Below are 18,368 nucleotides of genomic sequence, written 5' to 3' on the forward strand. Positions count from 1 at the left end.
TTATCAAATAGAAATGACACATTAGCATATATAAATGATGACACATTACTGTTAGGATCTTGAGCATCCCACCCTGAAACATGCACAGAACATTGTGCATGGCAAACCATGCACTTTACAACTGCACTTCTTGGAGTTTCAAGGGTTCTCACTCTTGCAGCCACACCTGATCATCTCCAAAATGTAATCTGGGACACGTTTCTGTTACACATATCTTTTTTCCATTCAAATTCCTCTGGGTCCAGTGCTGGCAGCAGGTTTACATTGAGATTTCGCCACAACATTGCCTGAAAGTGGGCCCTCTTAACATTCTCAATGAAGGCTTCATTTGTTGGTGGTAGAGCAGCAAGGTTTGGAGCAGACATATGTCCTTTTCCATTATTTCCCCCCAGACAAGTAGCCTTGTGTGTGACATGTCTGTGTTCTCCTTTATGCCATAACAGGCTGAGATGAAGGCAGTGGCTTGGTAGAGGACTTGCTGGAATGGTGCATCCATGTTGCCAGTGGCTGATAGTTTGTACCCAGCTTTCAGGACTTTGATGACAGAGCCTTTTCCCAACCCATAGTAAGACGCTACAGTGTCAATATGGCATGGGCTGGTAAAAGGTTCTCGACAATTTCTGAATGCTTGGACAGTGTCGCCTTGATGTCCACTATTGCTCTTTCCTTGCGGGGGGATTCCATGATGAGTGGTACATCCAGTCCTGCCTGATGGTAATGGTGAAGGAGTAGGACGAACACATCTGTGTCATCAGAAACCACAGAGATTTGATGGGCTTCTCCAGCACACCCCAGGACTTGTTGGACAATGATGGTGTCAGCTTCTTCCATTCTGATTTTCTAGCTCATATCGGCTCCTTCTTTCTTCCATCCTGATCTCGATGGGGCATGAGTCCTCCCCTGTCACCACCAACTTGTGTTTGTTTGTGCCCCGTAGATGGAAAAGCCTGTCTTCGGTCAGTTCCTTAAATAGTAATAGATTGAGCTGTTTCTTGTTTTCAATGGATGACAAGACAACCTTCTGGGCTGGTAGCTTAGTTGATAGTAGGAGATGATGTTTCCTACTGACCACTGTCTCCCTGACATCTCTGGTGACAGACTTGATACTTTAATCATAGTATCTGTCAAAGATGAGGAAGACGTCACTCTCTGACAGGTATGAAATCAGCCGTGTTTTAACATTATCAATAAAATCAGTGACAGTACCATCAGCTGGCCAGTGTATGGTCCAAAGAAGTGCTGATCCATCAATGACAGTGACATCTGCATCACCGGCATTCCTCCTGGAGACTTCAACCTGGAGTGACTTCTTCAGTGTGGACTTGACTTTACAAATTCGCATTCCGTCCTCTGTGAACATGGCAGTTGGGACTGGTGCCAGCTCATAGGCGAGGACATCCTTCACGTCAACATCGCGGTCACTAGAGAACAGTGCAATGGTCCTCCAATAGATCACATTTAGGTCATACATTTTGGAGTCGCGAATTTTCATGGATTTGGTTGTTGTTGCCATGGTCTTCACTTTGCTTGAGATGGTGTTGTAAAATCCCTCTGGCCAGGTATTTTCAAATTGTTCTAACATTGCCTCTCCAATCTACAGCACTGTCTACACTGGCAGTTGGAGGGGCTATCTTGCCACATACATCTTGCCAAATACAATCTGGAGGCAGAATACGTATGGCAACAACATCTTGCAATTATGGTTTAATTACATAATCACAGGGTATATTACACTTTAGATGAAATGGTTACAACATGTGTTAGACGTGACATGAAAAGCTGGCATAAAAGGGTTAATAGTCATTCATTTGGAACGATTGACCTCCTTTATGAATAAACATGGGAGAAAACAACATTTGGTGCATTTAGTTTGAGAATTTTGCATGAAATCTCATAAATCGTTATTTTTCAGGGATTTGGGAATTTTGGGCATACAGGGGTTAATATCCGAAAATGCTCAAGGGATATCACCGGGCACCCTGTTGGATTTTGAAGAGGTACCCCCAAGCTACAAGAAACAGCCGAGAAAAAAACTTTATCAGACGAAACAAGGTTTCCCCATGCTCCCGGACTATATGCATTTACTGAGGAAATTAACAGGGCATGGTTGTTTTATTAAAATCAGCTGCGTTTTGTTTAAGTGTTTACTTTTTATATTGAGAATGGGCTGGGCTAAAACAGCAGATATAAAATAAGATTCATATATTAAAGAGATGCAAAGTTCCACATAGTTTCATTTTTTTTGCCTGTCATTTGCTTCTGTAGTGCTTCTGTAGTGTGTTGCATCCCTTTAATCAAATAATAGACAGCTTCAGGTTCTTACACTCCCTCTCCAGAAGCCTCCAACGTATTCCTCAGACCTGTTTAAGAAAATAATATGTTTTCATAACAATAGTAAATCCAAACAAAACTACCAACCCTGCCTTGTCCTAAATCTACCTTCATAGTTCTTACGAAGGTCAGTTTTAGAAACGTTATTATGTAGTTTACCAATTCTTATCAGAAATACTGATTGACAAATCACTTCATCAAGTCTTACAACATACAAATTAAGTAATTACAAACTCTACAATTAAATAAATTCCCCTTTGTTGCCTTTAATAAAATTGTCAACATGACTTAGTAGAGGTGTTGTGCATTACAAAACTGTTTCCTTTAGACACTTCCACAAACCAGAGTTAAATGAAATGACTGCTACTGTAACACAACTACACCTGCTAAACTGATAAGCTAACGTTAGCTTAGCATTTGAAGTAGAACTATTCAATAAACATTTTATGTAGGATAAGTTTCCATCACAAAATTATTTAAAAAATGAAACAGAGACAAATTAAGCCAACCACTAAAGTTTAATTTAAAAATAGGCTCTGGTGAGTGGTTTGACAAACCCAATTCGCACAGGTTAAAATGCTTTTAACTTTTGGTTATGTTTTTATGGCAAATGTAACCGAGCTGGTAGAGATCGTCATTAGTGTTTAATATTATAAGCATATTGAACTAAAAGTTATTAAACGTAATTAAAATATAATTATGTGGCAGCTTATAACTTCAACTCATTATCTTACCTTAAACTTAATGCAACAATATGCGACGCTTGGCAGTGGCATCATAAACATCATTCATCTCTTCTGTTGCACTGAAACTGCATGCACAGAAAACAGGACACAGTTTCTGCATCTTTGCTGTGTAGGTTTTGAAGTTATCAGATGAAGTTTTCGGATAGTCCGGCAGGGTGGGCTGAGACGGGTCGCTTCCTCTATCTCCCAAGTCAGTAGCAGTAGGCCTAATGTATGGCAGATTCCCAGCACTATCAGCCAGCTGTCTGATGTCGTTACTGCCCGGCTCGGCTCCAGTCTCTGCTCAAGGGACCCTCCTGTACATGTATCCGGTGACTCGATACTAGCAAAGGCACCAGCTGTGATCCAATGCAGGTTTTTTGTTATGTTTGCCATGAAAAATGTTTGTATAACCACCTTTTAAGAAGAAATTAACAGCTAACTAGCTAGCTATACTTTTGAAAATCACACTTGCTTCATTGTAATTGGTGGTTTGATTACTGGGCTGGTGCTTTGCGGCCGGATCAGGAATAAATGCATTGCAGTTAACGTCAAAGACAACTACTACAGTAATACCATAACCCAGTTGAAACTAGTCCGTCACCCGGTTTTCGTTATTTGAATTTGACCAGAAAGCAGTAAAAAAAAGAAAATGGGAAGGCTACGCCGGGATGGCACCGGATCCGTCTGCGCCGCGTTACGGCTGCGCCACAGTTTTGTTCCGACCTCCTACAGCGTCATAGCCCACCGGGTGCGTTTCAGAAGCGGAGCGTCTTGCGTGCCGGCTCGCAGTTTTTGTTGATTTGGGCATATTTACGGGACAGGCTACTTTGTACAGACAACATTTTTTAATAATAATTGTAATAGTCCAGTTATAAACCACATGAATCAAAGATGTGTAGCTGTATTTTAGTGGCAAAAAAATGCATTCATCATCATAACTATTCCCAATTCCAGTCTTACATACAGGCACCACCAGTATTATATTATACTCTAAATACACTCTTAAATTATAAATACGACAATACCTTAAACACAAAGTATGGAGGCCTAGGCTACTGTAACTATTTAGTTCATTGATAATTATAATCGTTAAATGCTGGCTGATGCTAGGGTGTGGCTCTACTGCAGGACACTAGAATCTAGATGATGGGGAACGCTGTGATTGTCTTAAAGACATCCAGTTAAATAAGTTTGTGCATTTGGATTGAGCCGGATAACTTAACCAATTACACTTGTTTCATAATAAACATTTGTATGTTTTTTATTGAAAAATGTATTATAATATAATTCTTTTGAAACAATATATAAAGCGATTAATTGATGTAGCTACAGTATTTGCATGCTCATTTAGTAGGACATGCTTTTTTAACACGGGTTCAGGATATGTAAAATAGGAAATCTTTATATCCATTGTCTGACAAACTTCATATCACTGTGTACACACAAATTGCTGTTAGGAGGAATGCAGTGATATGTGTTTTTTATCATACTGTGTGAATATGCCCAATTTCACATAACTGTTTTCAATCTATTGCGATTGTTATTTATAGCAACAATCTGCAATGTCCTGTCATTATAGGACACATATTGATGCAAAGTAAAGACAAATAGATTCCAGAAAAGGCCATTAGCAAGATCACAAATGTTTTTGCAGGATGACATCAGTGTATTGTTACAGTCTCATGACTGTGAGTCTTTTCACTGACATCATACCAATATTCAGCTGAAAAAAATCCAAACTAATATCATAAAACTGATATATATAAGAAAGCCCAGAAAGAATCTGAAAATCCACAAGGCCATTATTCCTGATTTTTCTGAGTCATCCCAGAGCAGCGAGGAGGTTTTGGGGGGGAATGTAGCTGTACAGCCATGGCTGCTCTATTACTCACTGTGTCGTGTTGGCAGGGGCTCAAGAGACAATCCTCAGACTGGGGCTGAGGTCAGGAACGTGCAGGGAAAACTTGCATTTCACTATGTCAGCTAGCATACTACTTAGCCTCCCTCTCACATAATGTGTCTTTCAAACTCTTGAAGCCCTTACAGGCGGTACATGTTTTTACAGTATAACCCATCTCCCCCTCCTACACACACACAGCTTGACATCCCTCAGCGTTATTAGTCCTATATGTGTGTGATCTCTGGTCTGTGAAGCGTATGATTCCATCTGATACATGTAGGGAGTAGGTGACTACAAACGGAGTCTAGGCCTCCTTCATGTGTAATCTCAATTGAAAGACAAAGACATTAAAGAAGACATAATGTTTTGTTCTCAGATCAAGGCACATAGCCTGTTTTTGACACCTTCTTTGCATTCACAACCCCAACCACAGTTCTTATCCTCTTCTTGGCTGTTGATGATGCACACATTTCTTTTCTTGGGCTATTTATCTGTAATATGTAGTTTGATTAGGAGCCAGAAAAGATGACATTGTAATTATTCAAATGTTCACTGTTTTTACATAGACCTTGAAAATGTGAATAACATAGTTTAGCTTTCCTTTGACCAACTCTCTCATTTTGCTTGTCCCAACAGCCCATGTTTTCAGTCACACCCAGCCTTGCAACCAATGTCAATGCTGCTGCGGCAGCAGCCGCTGCGTTTAACCCTTACCTTGGCCCTGTTTCGCCTGGCCTGATGCCCACTGACATCTTGCCCAGTGGCTCCGTACTGGTCACCAGCAACCCCAATGTATCCATACCAGCTGCTGCTGCTGCCGCACAGAAACTCATGAGGACAGACAGACTGGAGGTGAGCAACACCCACACACATTCACAAACACACCCACAGATGTATGTTTAAAGAGATTAAATGTGAACAATGGCACATATTCCAAAGACCAAACAGATAATTGGATTTGTATCATTTTTTGTTCACTTTGATATCAGTTACAGATTAAAATATAGACCAACAAGACTCTACTAAACACCACGCTCACTTAGGACCTTTTCCTCAGCTATGCAAACATATTGTGCTTCGAATAGGGCTGTGCCTGTTTGAATATTAAAGACATTGGTTGGAAAGTATTGCTTCAACTGTTTCTGTTTGTAGACTTTAATTATGTATCTGGCCCACAATTTATGTTACAGTAACTTCATCCAATTACCATAATAAAGTCATTACCCAGACTTAAGCAAAGATAGACGTTAATGAGAGTATGTCTACAAACACAGCTGTTTTCCATGCTGCATCCCATCAACCAGCAGGATACAACTTTGTTTAGCTCGAGCTCAAGATAAACTGTATCATGTCATTTTAAGAAACATCTTTAATTCTTACATGAGGGCAATCAGTTATTTGAAACCTGAGTGCCGCTCCTCTAGCTGTGTTCAGAAAATCATTAATTGGAAAGTAAGTCAATCTCCTCCATTATGCAGCCCTAGACCCGGGAAACACAAAGTGGAATAATGGGCAAATCGTTAGAGGCAGCCAGGAGGCGTGCAAGAACGTTGGGAAGGTTACATTTAAAATGGTACGTTGGGTAGCTTGGTAATTAACAGGGGTGAGGCTGAGGAAGTCTCTGGGCCAAATGAACGAGTGAATGACATGCAGAGCAAGAGAGTGGTTCAATGACAGGAAAAAGAGATCGAGGGCGATATAGAAAATCAATTTGTAGGCCTATTGTTGTGTGAGGGGAGCTACTGGGGCAAGTAGACAAATATAACAGAAAAAAAGGGTACAAGTTTTACATGTGATTACATTCCTTAACTAAGTCATGACTGCAGAGAAGTTATACGGGTGTAGGAAAACTAGAGGCCAGAAGTTGTTGATAGAATGATAGAAAGATTCAATAAATTGTCTAGCAAAGGATTGATAGAAATCCACCCCAAGTCTAGTAAGCAGACTAACAAATATGTCATATTTATCAATCAAATGCAATAATTGGAAATGGAGAAAACATCTGCTCATTTTGACAGTCAGTGGTTAGGTTTACTGAAAATATGTACGAGAAAAGGGACAGACATATTTTAGTTTCTAGTGTGTGTCATTCAAAATAAACATAGCTGGAATTTGGTGGACCAACACACATGCGCAGATATGGTACAGGCTATTTCCTTGAGGCTGACAGAAATTCCTTTTTTAGAAAAACAAACCTTCAGACTGTTATCCTGAGAAATACTTTCCAGACAGTCTCTCTGTCTCTATCTTTATGGATTTGTACTGCAGCCTTTCATTGTGCATTACATCATAAGGTTGCTTACCTGAAACCATGGTGATGTAAATGGCTCAGAGGGACAGTTACCATGGGGACAGAAATATGATTAATGGGCCCTTTATTTGTTTGTCTAACTAAGCACTTCCACTGGGTTTGCTCTCTCTAATGCATTCTTAACCGCAGTTAAAAACCCTGGTCCACACCTGGTGCAGAGAACATTAAATTGCTTCCATTCCACACTCACCTGATTCCATGACTCTAACTCTGTCTTTCCTTGTTCTCCATCCGTCTGTCCTTTACTCTTTATTCATCAACCACTCTCTCACTTGCTCTCCCTCCCTTGTTTCCTCCCTCCCTTACTTGCCTCTCAAACATCTGCCTGACAACAAGGCAGTCTCTCTCCTTTTTTTCTTCTCTTTTTTTAAATAAGACCATTGTCAGCAGTGATGATGGTGGCAGTGGTGAAGGATTATTGTGTATGAGTGTGCTTGTGTACGTGTACATCAATATGTGAATGAGTGCGTGATAGAGATACAAAAGAGAAAGCAGAGAGACAGATAGAGAGAGAGAATCCTGCTTCATCGATGATGAGCTGTCATGACAGGAGACTGAGCAGGGGTAGTTTGTAGATTACACTGTTGGTGGTCTTTTGTCTGTCGGTCGTTCCACCACAAATCAAATCCTTTACGCATACAGACAGTGAGACTGGTAAACAGACATTTGGTAAATGGCTTGTATCTATTACAAAAACTGATAGATCGATACAACACACCATGAAATTACGTTTAATTTAGAGTAGGATCCTGAATGCAATTCAGATACAATGGAGGCTGACTGTTCCCTGAGATCTAGATTATAGGTTATCTAGCTATGTCAATTTGGGGAAAAAATGCTGCCTCATAATTGAAATGTGCACCCACCTTGTGTCTGTGTGTGTGTTGTTGTGCGTGGGCTGGATATTACGTCAGCTGCAGCCACCCTTGAGGGCAACCAGCCTCATATTTCCCATGAGCCTCATTGAATCTCTACATTCTAGCTGAGGCAACCAGTTTCCGAACTGCTCAAGCAGATGTTGCCCCCTTCTGTCTATATGGAGAAAAAACAACAACACATCTCATTTGAATAATGGATAAATGTTATGTGATTGATGAGTCTGTAAACACTGGTTACGATCTGTGCTGCTTATCAATCAACAGTAATGGCCGAACCTGTCATTAAGATTGCTTAGCTCTGTCTGGTAAAGTGATTGTCAGGTTCTGAAATGACTGAACAGATTGATTACTTCATCAAATCTGAAGTAAAGTGAACAGTAACTTCATGATGTGCGTGTCTGTCTGCTGTTTGTGTGCATAAAGGTGTGTTATCATGTTGTGTTCCAACATTTAACAATAAAAAGTTGTAAAAGGCGAGTTTATTTGTGTAATTTTGTGCACCAGGTGTGTCGGGAATACCAGCGGGGTAACTGCTCACGTGGGGAGAACGACTGTCGCTTTGCCCACCCATCAGATAGCACGATGATCGACACCAACGACAACACAGTCACCGTGTGTATGGACTACATAAAGGGCCGCTGCACGAGGGAGAAGTGCAAGTACTTTCACCCTCCGGCTCACCTGCAGGCCAAGATCAAAGCTGCCCAACACCAAGTTAACCAGGCAGCGGCTGCTGCAGCCATGGTAGGTATCTGTCCACAGATTGTAACATCATTAAAGACTCAAGCTAAATAACATTTAATGTATCATAGCAACCTCAGTTTATGCAACAGGATGAATAACTTTCAGTTCAAACCATTTAAAGGTCCCCTATTATACTGTTTTTCATCAATATATTATAGGTCTCAGATATAATACAAAACATGTCTCTGAAGTGTTTTGCTCGATATACTGTACCAAACAGATCGTGCATTGTAGCATCCCATTAACCGCTCTGTTTCAACCCTGTTTCAAAAGTGCTGATTCTCTGTCTTGTACTTTAGATGAAAATAAGGAGCCACTCCCCACGCCCCTCTGAGAGATATTTGGTTAAAAAGAACACAATGGTGCTCTAGGAGGAGATTCAGGTGATAAGGTGTGCGGGTGTTACCTTGGTTGGTGATTGGCTAATGGTTACAAAAGCCAAAAAATCGTTATGACATCATAAAGTGGCCAAAATCTGATCAGCTCATTTTCAGATAGGTTTTTATATAAATGGATCAGGACAAAAAGTGAGGGGACACATGTTGATGTATAAAAGACATGAAACAGAGGATTTTGCATAATAGGTGACCTTTAAGTATAACCTAAAGAGTAGAGTTCATATAGTTATCCCATAGATTAAGCCAGATTTGATATATCATGCGATGTCCAAAAACAAATTATTTCTCCCTTTAGCGCTGACCCAATATGCACCGAGAAGATTCAGAGTTGATGAATGCCTTAGCAGCAGGCTGTGATCATGCTAGTTTGTGACTGTGCCTACTGCTCCCCTTCTCCTGCTCTTCCTTGTTTTGCGGCTTTGATAGTTATACATTTTGTTGTTGTTTGCAGTCAATGGTTGTTAGATTTTTTCTAAATAGTCAACTGTAAAGCTTGCTGTTAATTTCCACCTTGTTTGTGTTAGCTTTCTAAAATGTGTCCCAATCAGGTATTGTTTATTATAGCCCTTTGCCTAGTCAAATGTTGACTTTTATTTTAACTGATAGATATAAAATATGTATTTTTTAAGCATTACATTTTTTTTTTGTGGAAATGGAAATTGTTAAAGACTGTTTAAGAGCTGGGTGGTAAAATGGTGTGAGACTGCAGGTCATGATCAAGTTAACGTGCTATTTAAGCAGTTTAGTACTAGAGCAAAAGTTGCCATAACCCAGTTATTACAGATTGTAGATAAAGCCAGTATCTGGAGCATGGGTCATATACAGTAGATGACATAATAATACTAATGTATCTATTATATACAATTATCCAGGATTGCCTTGACAACAATGCTGGTTAATTGGCTCTTGATCTCGAACCGGATCTTCTTTTCTGGCCCAGAACACCATACACTTAACATTATCGTTAACAGAATTTTATTCTAACAATAATCTATGTCAAACCCTAATTATTTTGCATGCCTTAGTCTTGTTATTGGTGTATATTGCATTCCAATGATTTGTTTTTATTTGTTTGTTTGTTTTTTTTCGTTTTGTTTTTTTTCACCAACCCACACTGCACTACTGCCCCCATGATGCACCTTCGCTTGCTGGTTTATGTTAATGCGCTTGAACCCCATTGGCCCATTGCCATCATGTGCTCGCTACCTGCTAATTAAGACTCAGTCGGCTGTCAAATCACTGAAGCGACCCCTCAACGCAACTTTTGACCTGGTACTATGACCTTTCACCTTTTAGCTTGGCATGTAGCTGTGGTGTAGTAGATATACCTTTTTAGTTGTAAAAATCAAAGTAGATGTAATGACAAAACACTAAGGGGCGATGAACTGATGAAGCCATTCGTTTCGTATTTTTTTCTTTTTTGTAAAAAGTCGATTTGAATTTTTTATCGAAAGATGACGGACTAAACAAAGAAAGAAGACCTTAAGTAGTAGACCCCCCTACATATTGTACTCACAGTAGTCAGTTCATCACCTTAAGTGCATCTCAAAAGCAAGTTATTGATGGCATGCAAATATAACATTTTAGTTGCTAATAAAACAGTCTTTGCATGATTCTGTCACTTCCCATGCATTTTTAAGTGTTAAAGAGGTGTCTCAACATGGCTTAATGTACTATTCTCATGAAGCTGGCAGTGCAGCTTTCTCTTACTACATCATTTCTGTTGTCGGTCCAACAATCAATACAAAAACCAGTTTCATAGCTGTGATTACAGTTATGGTAAAAGAAAGATCTAAATATGCCTTAGCCTGCGAAATATGTATTGAACAAACTGCTTAATTCAAAATCATATTATAGATCTGTGACATTGTGCTAAGAACACTTTTTTGGTTATGATGAGCAAGATAAACGTCACAGTTTGTCAGCTAGCTCCACTGTTCACCGCTTGCTTGCAAGTGTCTGTAAAAGCTGTTTGAAAGGGACACTTAATCTTCTAATGAAATTCTTTTTTTCTCTCTGTCCTGAATGTCACTGCTACCATCCTCTGGTTTCCCTCACTCCCATCCCTTTATTTTGGTGTTGTCCCCTCTTCAGGGGCTCCCTCACATCTTGCCTCCTTTACCAAAGAGACCTGCACTTGAAAAATCCAATGGTGCCACCACTATGTTCAACGCTGGCATGTTCCAGTACCACCAGGCCCTGGCCAACATGCAGTTTCAGCAGCAGGCTGCCTTCATACCGTCAGGTAAGGCCAAAGCCTTCTTGTGTGGTTGGATCCCATTGCTATTGGCTGTCAAATCACATGTCTCACAACTTATTATGTTTTGACATCAGCAGTGGATGTCTGAATGTGTGATTTAATTATTAATGACAAGGCGGAACATACATGCATGGACTTAACTGCACACTCTATATACCATGGAGTGACGAGTCAGGTTCATTATTAGTATTTGTAAAGGTATTAGGACTACTCTTTTATGCATGTATATCTGTGTAGTATTTGCAATTTTACATTATTTTACAGTTGATCTTTTTATCAACCACAATAATGGTTATCAATCATTCTGGTAATATCAGTTTCAATGTCATATTATATATATATTCAATGGCTTTTGAAAAATGTCATGGATTTTGATCTGAAGACAATATACTATGCAACATTCTTGTATTCACAGCTCTATCCTTGTCTGCCAAGTATTTGATTGATGATTTATGCTAGCTTATTTTCAGAATGTTAAATTGTAACATTTCTATCTGTAAATCAAAATCCATCCCAACGTTAAATCCTATATGTCTGTTTTTATAACACTTGTAATTTGTTTTCTTAATTTTTGTCTCCTCCCTTTTCACTCCACTCCCTGTTGCAATCCATGATGGGCAGGCTCGATTTTTTGCATGACACCAGCAACAAGTATTGGTAGGTGCCAGCATTCCTTACTGATTATCTCTGAGCCCATTGCAGTCAGTCATTCAACTCACCTCATAATGTGAGCGCAATCGCCATTTCATGAATTTAGATTTTAACATCAGACTGGAAAGGCATAATGTAAACCCTTTCAAAGCAGCCGACAGTGTGGCTGATAAAAAGTTAATTGTGAATGCAATGTAATTATCTAATTTTAATTAGAAGTTATATGTTTTATTATGCCCTGCAATACATCTTTGTGGTATTGAATGAACCTCGTTTTGCTCTGCCACAGATCTGTCACCTAATGCTTGTAGCAGTCCAAACCCCCCTGACCTTTGCTTCCTTATACTTCCATCCCAAGTGTTTTAACCTCTAGAGCGCCTCATTACAAGAAAGGAATCTAAAGTTCACTTAAAATAGATTTGATTTAAAGCTATTTAACATATGTTTTAAATGTTTGTTATCATCTATAGATAGATGTGTAGAAGTGAATACATGAAAAGCTTTAAATCTGCTCTGCTTCAACTACCTGTGTGATCTTTCCCTTCAAGTACCCATGATGCACGGTGCTACTCCAGTCACTGTGTCTGCAGCCAACACGTCTCACACAAGTGTTCCCTTTGCAACCGCAACAGCCAATCAGGTTTGCTCCTCTTCCGGCTTTTCTCTCTCTCTCAATTCAATGCAATATGCCACATATTCCCACATATGCATGAATGTCAGGTGAACAATATTGTCAAAGTGTCAAGGATAATACAATTCAATAGTGATATGATAATAAAACATAAAATACAACTAATTCATTAATTGTATTAATTATCTCTCTCTCTCTCTCTCTCTCTCTCTCTCTGTCTCTCTATATCTCTCTCTCTCTGTCTCTCTATCTCTCTCTCTCTGTCTCTCTATCTCTCTCTCTCTGTCTCTCTATCTCTCTATCTATCTCGCTCTCTCTCTCTCTCTCTCTCTGTCTCTCTATCTCTCTTCTCTCTCTCTCTCTGTCTCTCTCTCTCTCTCTCTCTCTCTCTCTCTCTCTCTCTCTCTCTCTCTCTCTCTCTCGCTCTCTCTTCACTTTTGGTATCAGCTCCGACTTATCAGTATATGTTTTTTTTTTAATAAATCTTATGATTCCCATGTGCCTCTTAATAAAAAATACATGAATGGCTCATCTCTAATATTTGCTAGCTTTCCAGAGACTCTTATCTTATTTAGATACTAGATACATCCTTTTTTAACTTGAAGTGCCGTTTGTCCTCATTACAGTCTGACCCCTTTTCTTCCGTCTGCCTTTTTCCCTCCCCCTCCATCTCTCTTCTTCCCCCTCAATCAGATTCCAATGATATCTGCAGACCATATGACTAGTCACAAGTATTTGACCCAGATGTAGGAGTCCCAATCAGAACAGTATGTACTGAACATCCTTCTAACCTCTCACATTCTTGCTTTAGAACAATACTGTTTGATGTGTTTTACCCAGCTTTATAAGTTAAGGATTTGCCGCACTTCATATTTAGCAGCTGACAACGTTATTTGGTCAGCCAGTTACTGGGAGTTTGGTTTTGTTTTTTCATCAGCAAGATTATTGAAAAATGTATGACCCAGTTTTCATGACTATATGTCATCCCATTCCAATTTCAAGATGATGAGAACTGTCTAAACTATGCTTTGTTACAGTTTTTCCATTAGATGGATTTTTCCTTGAACCACTCTTCCAGTGGTTCAAGGAAAAATCCATCTAATTTTCAAATAACAGGGCGGATGCACATTATTTTTTAACTGTTGTTATCTTTCCTTTCTTACTTGCTTTATCCTCTGAAAAACTAAGGTCATTAGTGGTTTAACAGAGAGTTATGCATTTAAGCCAGATATTATAAAAGCAAGAATATTCAAATTAAAATCTTGACATTTGAAGTACAATAAACGTTTTCATTTAACATTATGCAGGGTTTTGTAGAATCTTCCAACATTGACATAAGGCCTTGCCATGAGAAATCCCAGTCCAATTTCAAGCTGATGAGAACTGTCTACTCTAAACTATGCTTTGTTACAATTTTTCCCACATTTGTTTTCCTGTGTTTTCGCAGATGGACTGGAGTGAGCTGGATAGCTGGAGCTGGAAGATATCGCCTGCAACACCAAGAGCAAAACGGAAAACCAAATCTTGGTTTGTGATAAATCTGCATGTTAACATAGGAGGCAAAGTTGGTTAGGATTGTTTTCACGTGTACTTCATGCACACTATTACACAACAGAAAATACCATCATTTGTATTAGAGACTGCCTTTCGATCTGTGAAGGCAACTTACCTTTATTCACCAGACACACTTTGAATGTTAACATGAGGTAAACGAGTGGAGCAGTCGCCAGAAAAATCGACTGGATTGGTACGTCCATTGACCAAGAACCATGACGTTTGTTTGTTCATTGGTTTGCGGTCTCTGACCTAAATGTGTTTATATGTTTACACAAAGGTGCACCTTGTATTTAATTTGACATAAAAAAAATAACTTGACTGAATCACATATGCATGCACAACGATTTTGTTTATGATTTTACTTTGTTAAAGGGAAATTACACGAGTGCCATCAGAGGCAAAATAGCAACTGAATGTCTGTAAGGTGTCTTTCAAACCTTTGTAGCCTACCTTTCTATTTCTTAAAGACATGTCTTTAACCTTGCAGGCATCCCTGTAAAGTACCATACTGTACATCTCAAACACAAATGAATGGTATTAAAGCAGTTCTACAAAGTGTTAAACTCATTAATTCCCTTTAAGACGTCTATTTTCTTTGTTGGACAGCATGTGGTGTCCAATGTTTTGACCTGTCATTACCTGTGATCCCCGATAGCACCACTGCTGATTAGATTACCTTACCCAGATGTCTGCTTTAATCAAATCTTCTACTGAATGAATAGCTTTTTTTAATTTTCTGCTTAGACTCTGTGGTTGATGTCAGATGTTTAGAAAGGAAATTACTGGTTCAATGCTGAGACAGAATATCAAAACGAGGCAACTGGTGATGTATTAATATGACCCGATTTGTTTTTAATTTCTATGGTTATGCAGATTTTAAGAAAGATAGTCAAAGAAGATTAAGTGTAATGTATATGTAGTTTGACATATTTAAGTATAGTTGTTTAATACGTTTACCTGAGAGCTGCTTTCAGATAGTCAGCCAAAGTCTTTCGTGTGACTGTCACTAGAGTGTGGGTAGACTATTTTAAAATGTGTGGGTAGCACAAGTGAGCCCAAAGTAGGATCGGGGGTACAGAGTAGATCTCTAGAGCTCTTTGTTTTGGTTGTGTTCTGGGTGTTCTTCAGGCATATTTAATTAGTGGACAGTACAGGGAAAGTGGCAGGAAAATAAACGATTGTATAACTCATCCAAAGCCTTAGAATGTACCATCGGGTCAGCACAATGCAACATGCCATTTTGAACCATCCAGTTGCCTAATCCACGCCATATTAACACACACAAAGCACTATGTAATTGTCACTTTTTGTCAGTGTTTTCTGAACTCTCTTGTGTTTTCATTTAGATGAGGAGTGTTTTACTTTTCTTTGTTTGGATAGTACGTTGATGTTTAGTTTGAATTTAAGTTTTGCTCATATTTATCTTTTAATGAATATAAGGTTAAAAAATGGTGTGTTTGTGTGTTCCTCATGCACATTTTCCTGAAATTCCATGTAATGTTAATTTTAGTATCATTATGATTGTAAACTGAATATTTTCTACGTTATGCATATTGTTGAACTGTATGCATATTGTCAATTTCTCTAGTCTGTTTGTGTTCTTTGAACAAAGATGTTTTATATGAGTATCCAACAGTGATGAAATAATAGAACAGAGAGGCTAAGTTGTCACTGTGGCAACCATCACCGATAACTGAGTAATATTTTAAAGATTGTAAGGTTTGTAACTAGTCATGAGAAAAAAAAGACTATTATAATAATCTAGTTCTTAGATGTTTAGAGTGAAAAATGTTATTTTCTACTGTATCCATTTCAAATAGTAACTATTGTTTTAATATTTTTACTCTCCCTGGAAATTGGGCCATGTTGGAAAACAAGCTGCATATCTGATCACTTTTTTGGGGCGTCACTGGCGGGGTCAGGTTAACATGGCGAGTAGGAAACTGAGTCTGCACACTCGTCTCTTACTGAGCCATCTGCCAACAAGAAGGGTGGGTGGGGAATCGTGAAGCGATAAAGGTGTTAAAGGTTGACTTTTTTGCACTCTGTACATAGTCAAAAAAGAGAGAATCATGTATATTGAGATCTTATTTTGAATAAAAAAATGATGTCTATAATGACAAGGAATTTTGCTAGGATAACAAAAAAAATCTTATGAAAGGCTGAACAAATTTGCTTGCATCAATTCGGGCACTGAGTTCTTACTCTCCGACCCGTTTCAGAAAAGGCAGAGTGTTGCTCTTCTTTTTCGTCAGCAGCTTGTAGTTTGCCAGGTAACCTTCCGGAGGAGGCGTCCACTACCCTCCAGCGTAAGGGTCTGACTGGGTGGGTCTGGTCCCCTAACCTGCCTGCACTGACAGGTCTGTGTTTCATGACCACACCCACAGGCCCAACCAATCACAACACGTCCTGTCTCCTTACTTTACACCGAGAGGAATGCATGTTAAAGGCAATACATATTCCGTAAAAAAAAAAATCACAACAGTAATATTGAATAAGAAAACGTGTTAAACAGAAATATGTATTTAAAGTATACAATATTCTATCAATGTAATTGAATAAAATATATATAAAAATACAACAGTGGTTTATTTAAGAACGAAAAAAAAAGATTCCTTAAAATATACTCACTAAAGTTTTACCACTTGGAGAGTACATGCAACTCAAACACCATAGCTATAAATGTGTTCTTTATGTTTCTGTAAGCTGTGCTTCTAGTAGATGAAACTGACCAAACAGGGAATGTAGTTCAGGCAGAATTTACTAATCATTTCAGATTGAAATACTGTTTCGTGGTTTGGTCATTAAGTCGTTTGTTTCAAATTGTGTCCTGATCATCTTTGTCATCTCTCATCTCCTACAAGCACGCATGCTTACGTTTATGATACAATGTAAACTTTTTTCCTTTCTTGTTTGTTTTTCTGCTTATAGTGCTAATATGATGTATTCTGTCTTCTGCTGCAGTTTGTTTCTGCTTGGTTTCCTGCTCCAGGCCCCCTGAAAGGATATTTCATGATTGTATACTGGCCACCCCTTCAAAAAGAGACTGCAGAGAAAACGCTGATTGTCATAGTCTAAAGCCATAAATATAATCTCATCACAATGGAATGTGTTTGAAGAAACCAGGAGTTAAATGGAGGTGGGAAACGGTATTTCTGAAGCTGGTAGGTGTGTGTTGGGGTTTTTATTACCTTCAACATCATGTCTGATGTTTCCAAATCTGAAGTCATGAACGTAACTAATATAACCTGGGGTGTGGCTACTTTGATGGAAATGTGTACTTAAAAAATATCTTGTCAATTATTTCACGGGGCCTGCATTGCTATTTTCTTGCTGTTATGAATCAAATGTAATAAAAATGTACAAATGAAGAATAATTTGTTTCAGACATATTATTTCATTCTTTAATGTTGTTTCTTCAAGCTAAATAAATATCTCTACTTTTCGAAAAAAATTAAATAAACAGCAAAACACAACATCAAAAAATAAAGACAGGGAGAAACAGCTGTCTCTTAAACAATGGTGTGAGGTTTCCACTAGGTGGGGGTAAAGCCCTGTTTGTAGCTCTATGTACTTTTAAACAAAAGAATAAAACATTTTGAACTATTCCTTTTAACAAAGCTAAAGTAATATCGACCAGTCATCAATAATCAGCAAAACAAGAACAGTGATTTCACGTAACTATGAGCCATGACTTTATTCGATTACAGTGGTGCATCTTTAATTATTTGCACAAATGTGACTGAATAAATGTGTTTTCCCATTTCAATTACAGAGTTAAAGAAGATACTGGTGGCTGGCACTCTGATCAATAAGTCATGTATCTCCAACTTGGTGAAATATGTCAAACATAGATACTTTTAATTATCTGTTAGACTAAAGCAGCTGTGCAATTGTGATGTATACATTTTTTCTTCTATTACGATGGTTGGATTTATTCACTAAATAATTGATATCCGTCATTTTATCATCTAAATAC

The 18,368-nt window shown here is 38.6% G+C and overlaps 1 protein-coding gene across 6 annotated transcripts in view; it reads left to right on the forward strand.

The window, feature by feature from the left end:
- Positions 1-17,760, forward strand: part of LOC104967500 (muscleblind-like protein 1) — a 73,948-nt gene extending 56,188 nt beyond the window's left edge. For 3 of the 6 annotated variants that reach the window (XM_010796972.1, XM_010796971.1, XM_010796976.1), the window contains 8 exons: positions 5,596-5,811; positions 8,653-8,892; positions 10,509-10,562; positions 11,418-11,535; positions 12,172-12,207; positions 12,750-12,841; positions 13,526-13,599; positions 14,280-17,760. In XM_010796972.1, the coding sequence (XP_010795274.1) occupies positions 5,596-5,811; positions 8,653-8,892; positions 10,509-10,562; positions 11,418-11,535; positions 12,172-12,207; positions 12,750-12,841; positions 13,526-13,582 (813 nt within the window). In that variant the 3' untranslated portion in view covers positions 13,583-13,599; positions 14,280-17,760. Of the gene's footprint in view, positions 1-5,595; positions 5,812-8,652; positions 8,893-10,508; positions 10,563-11,384; positions 11,536-12,171; positions 12,208-12,749; positions 12,842-13,525; positions 13,600-14,279 lie in introns of all 6 variants that reach the window. The other 3 variants (XM_010796977.1, XM_010796973.1, XM_010796975.1) reach the window with 3 other exon arrangements.
- The last annotated feature ends 608 nt before the right edge of the window (positions 17,761-18,368 follow it).

This window comes from Notothenia coriiceps, unplaced genomic scaffold (genome assembly GCF_000735185.1).
Source record: "Notothenia coriiceps isolate Sejong01 unplaced genomic scaffold, NC01 NC01_scaffold00037430, whole genome shotgun sequence".
Taxonomy (NCBI): Eukaryota; Metazoa; Chordata; class Actinopteri; order Perciformes; family Nototheniidae; genus Notothenia; species Notothenia coriiceps.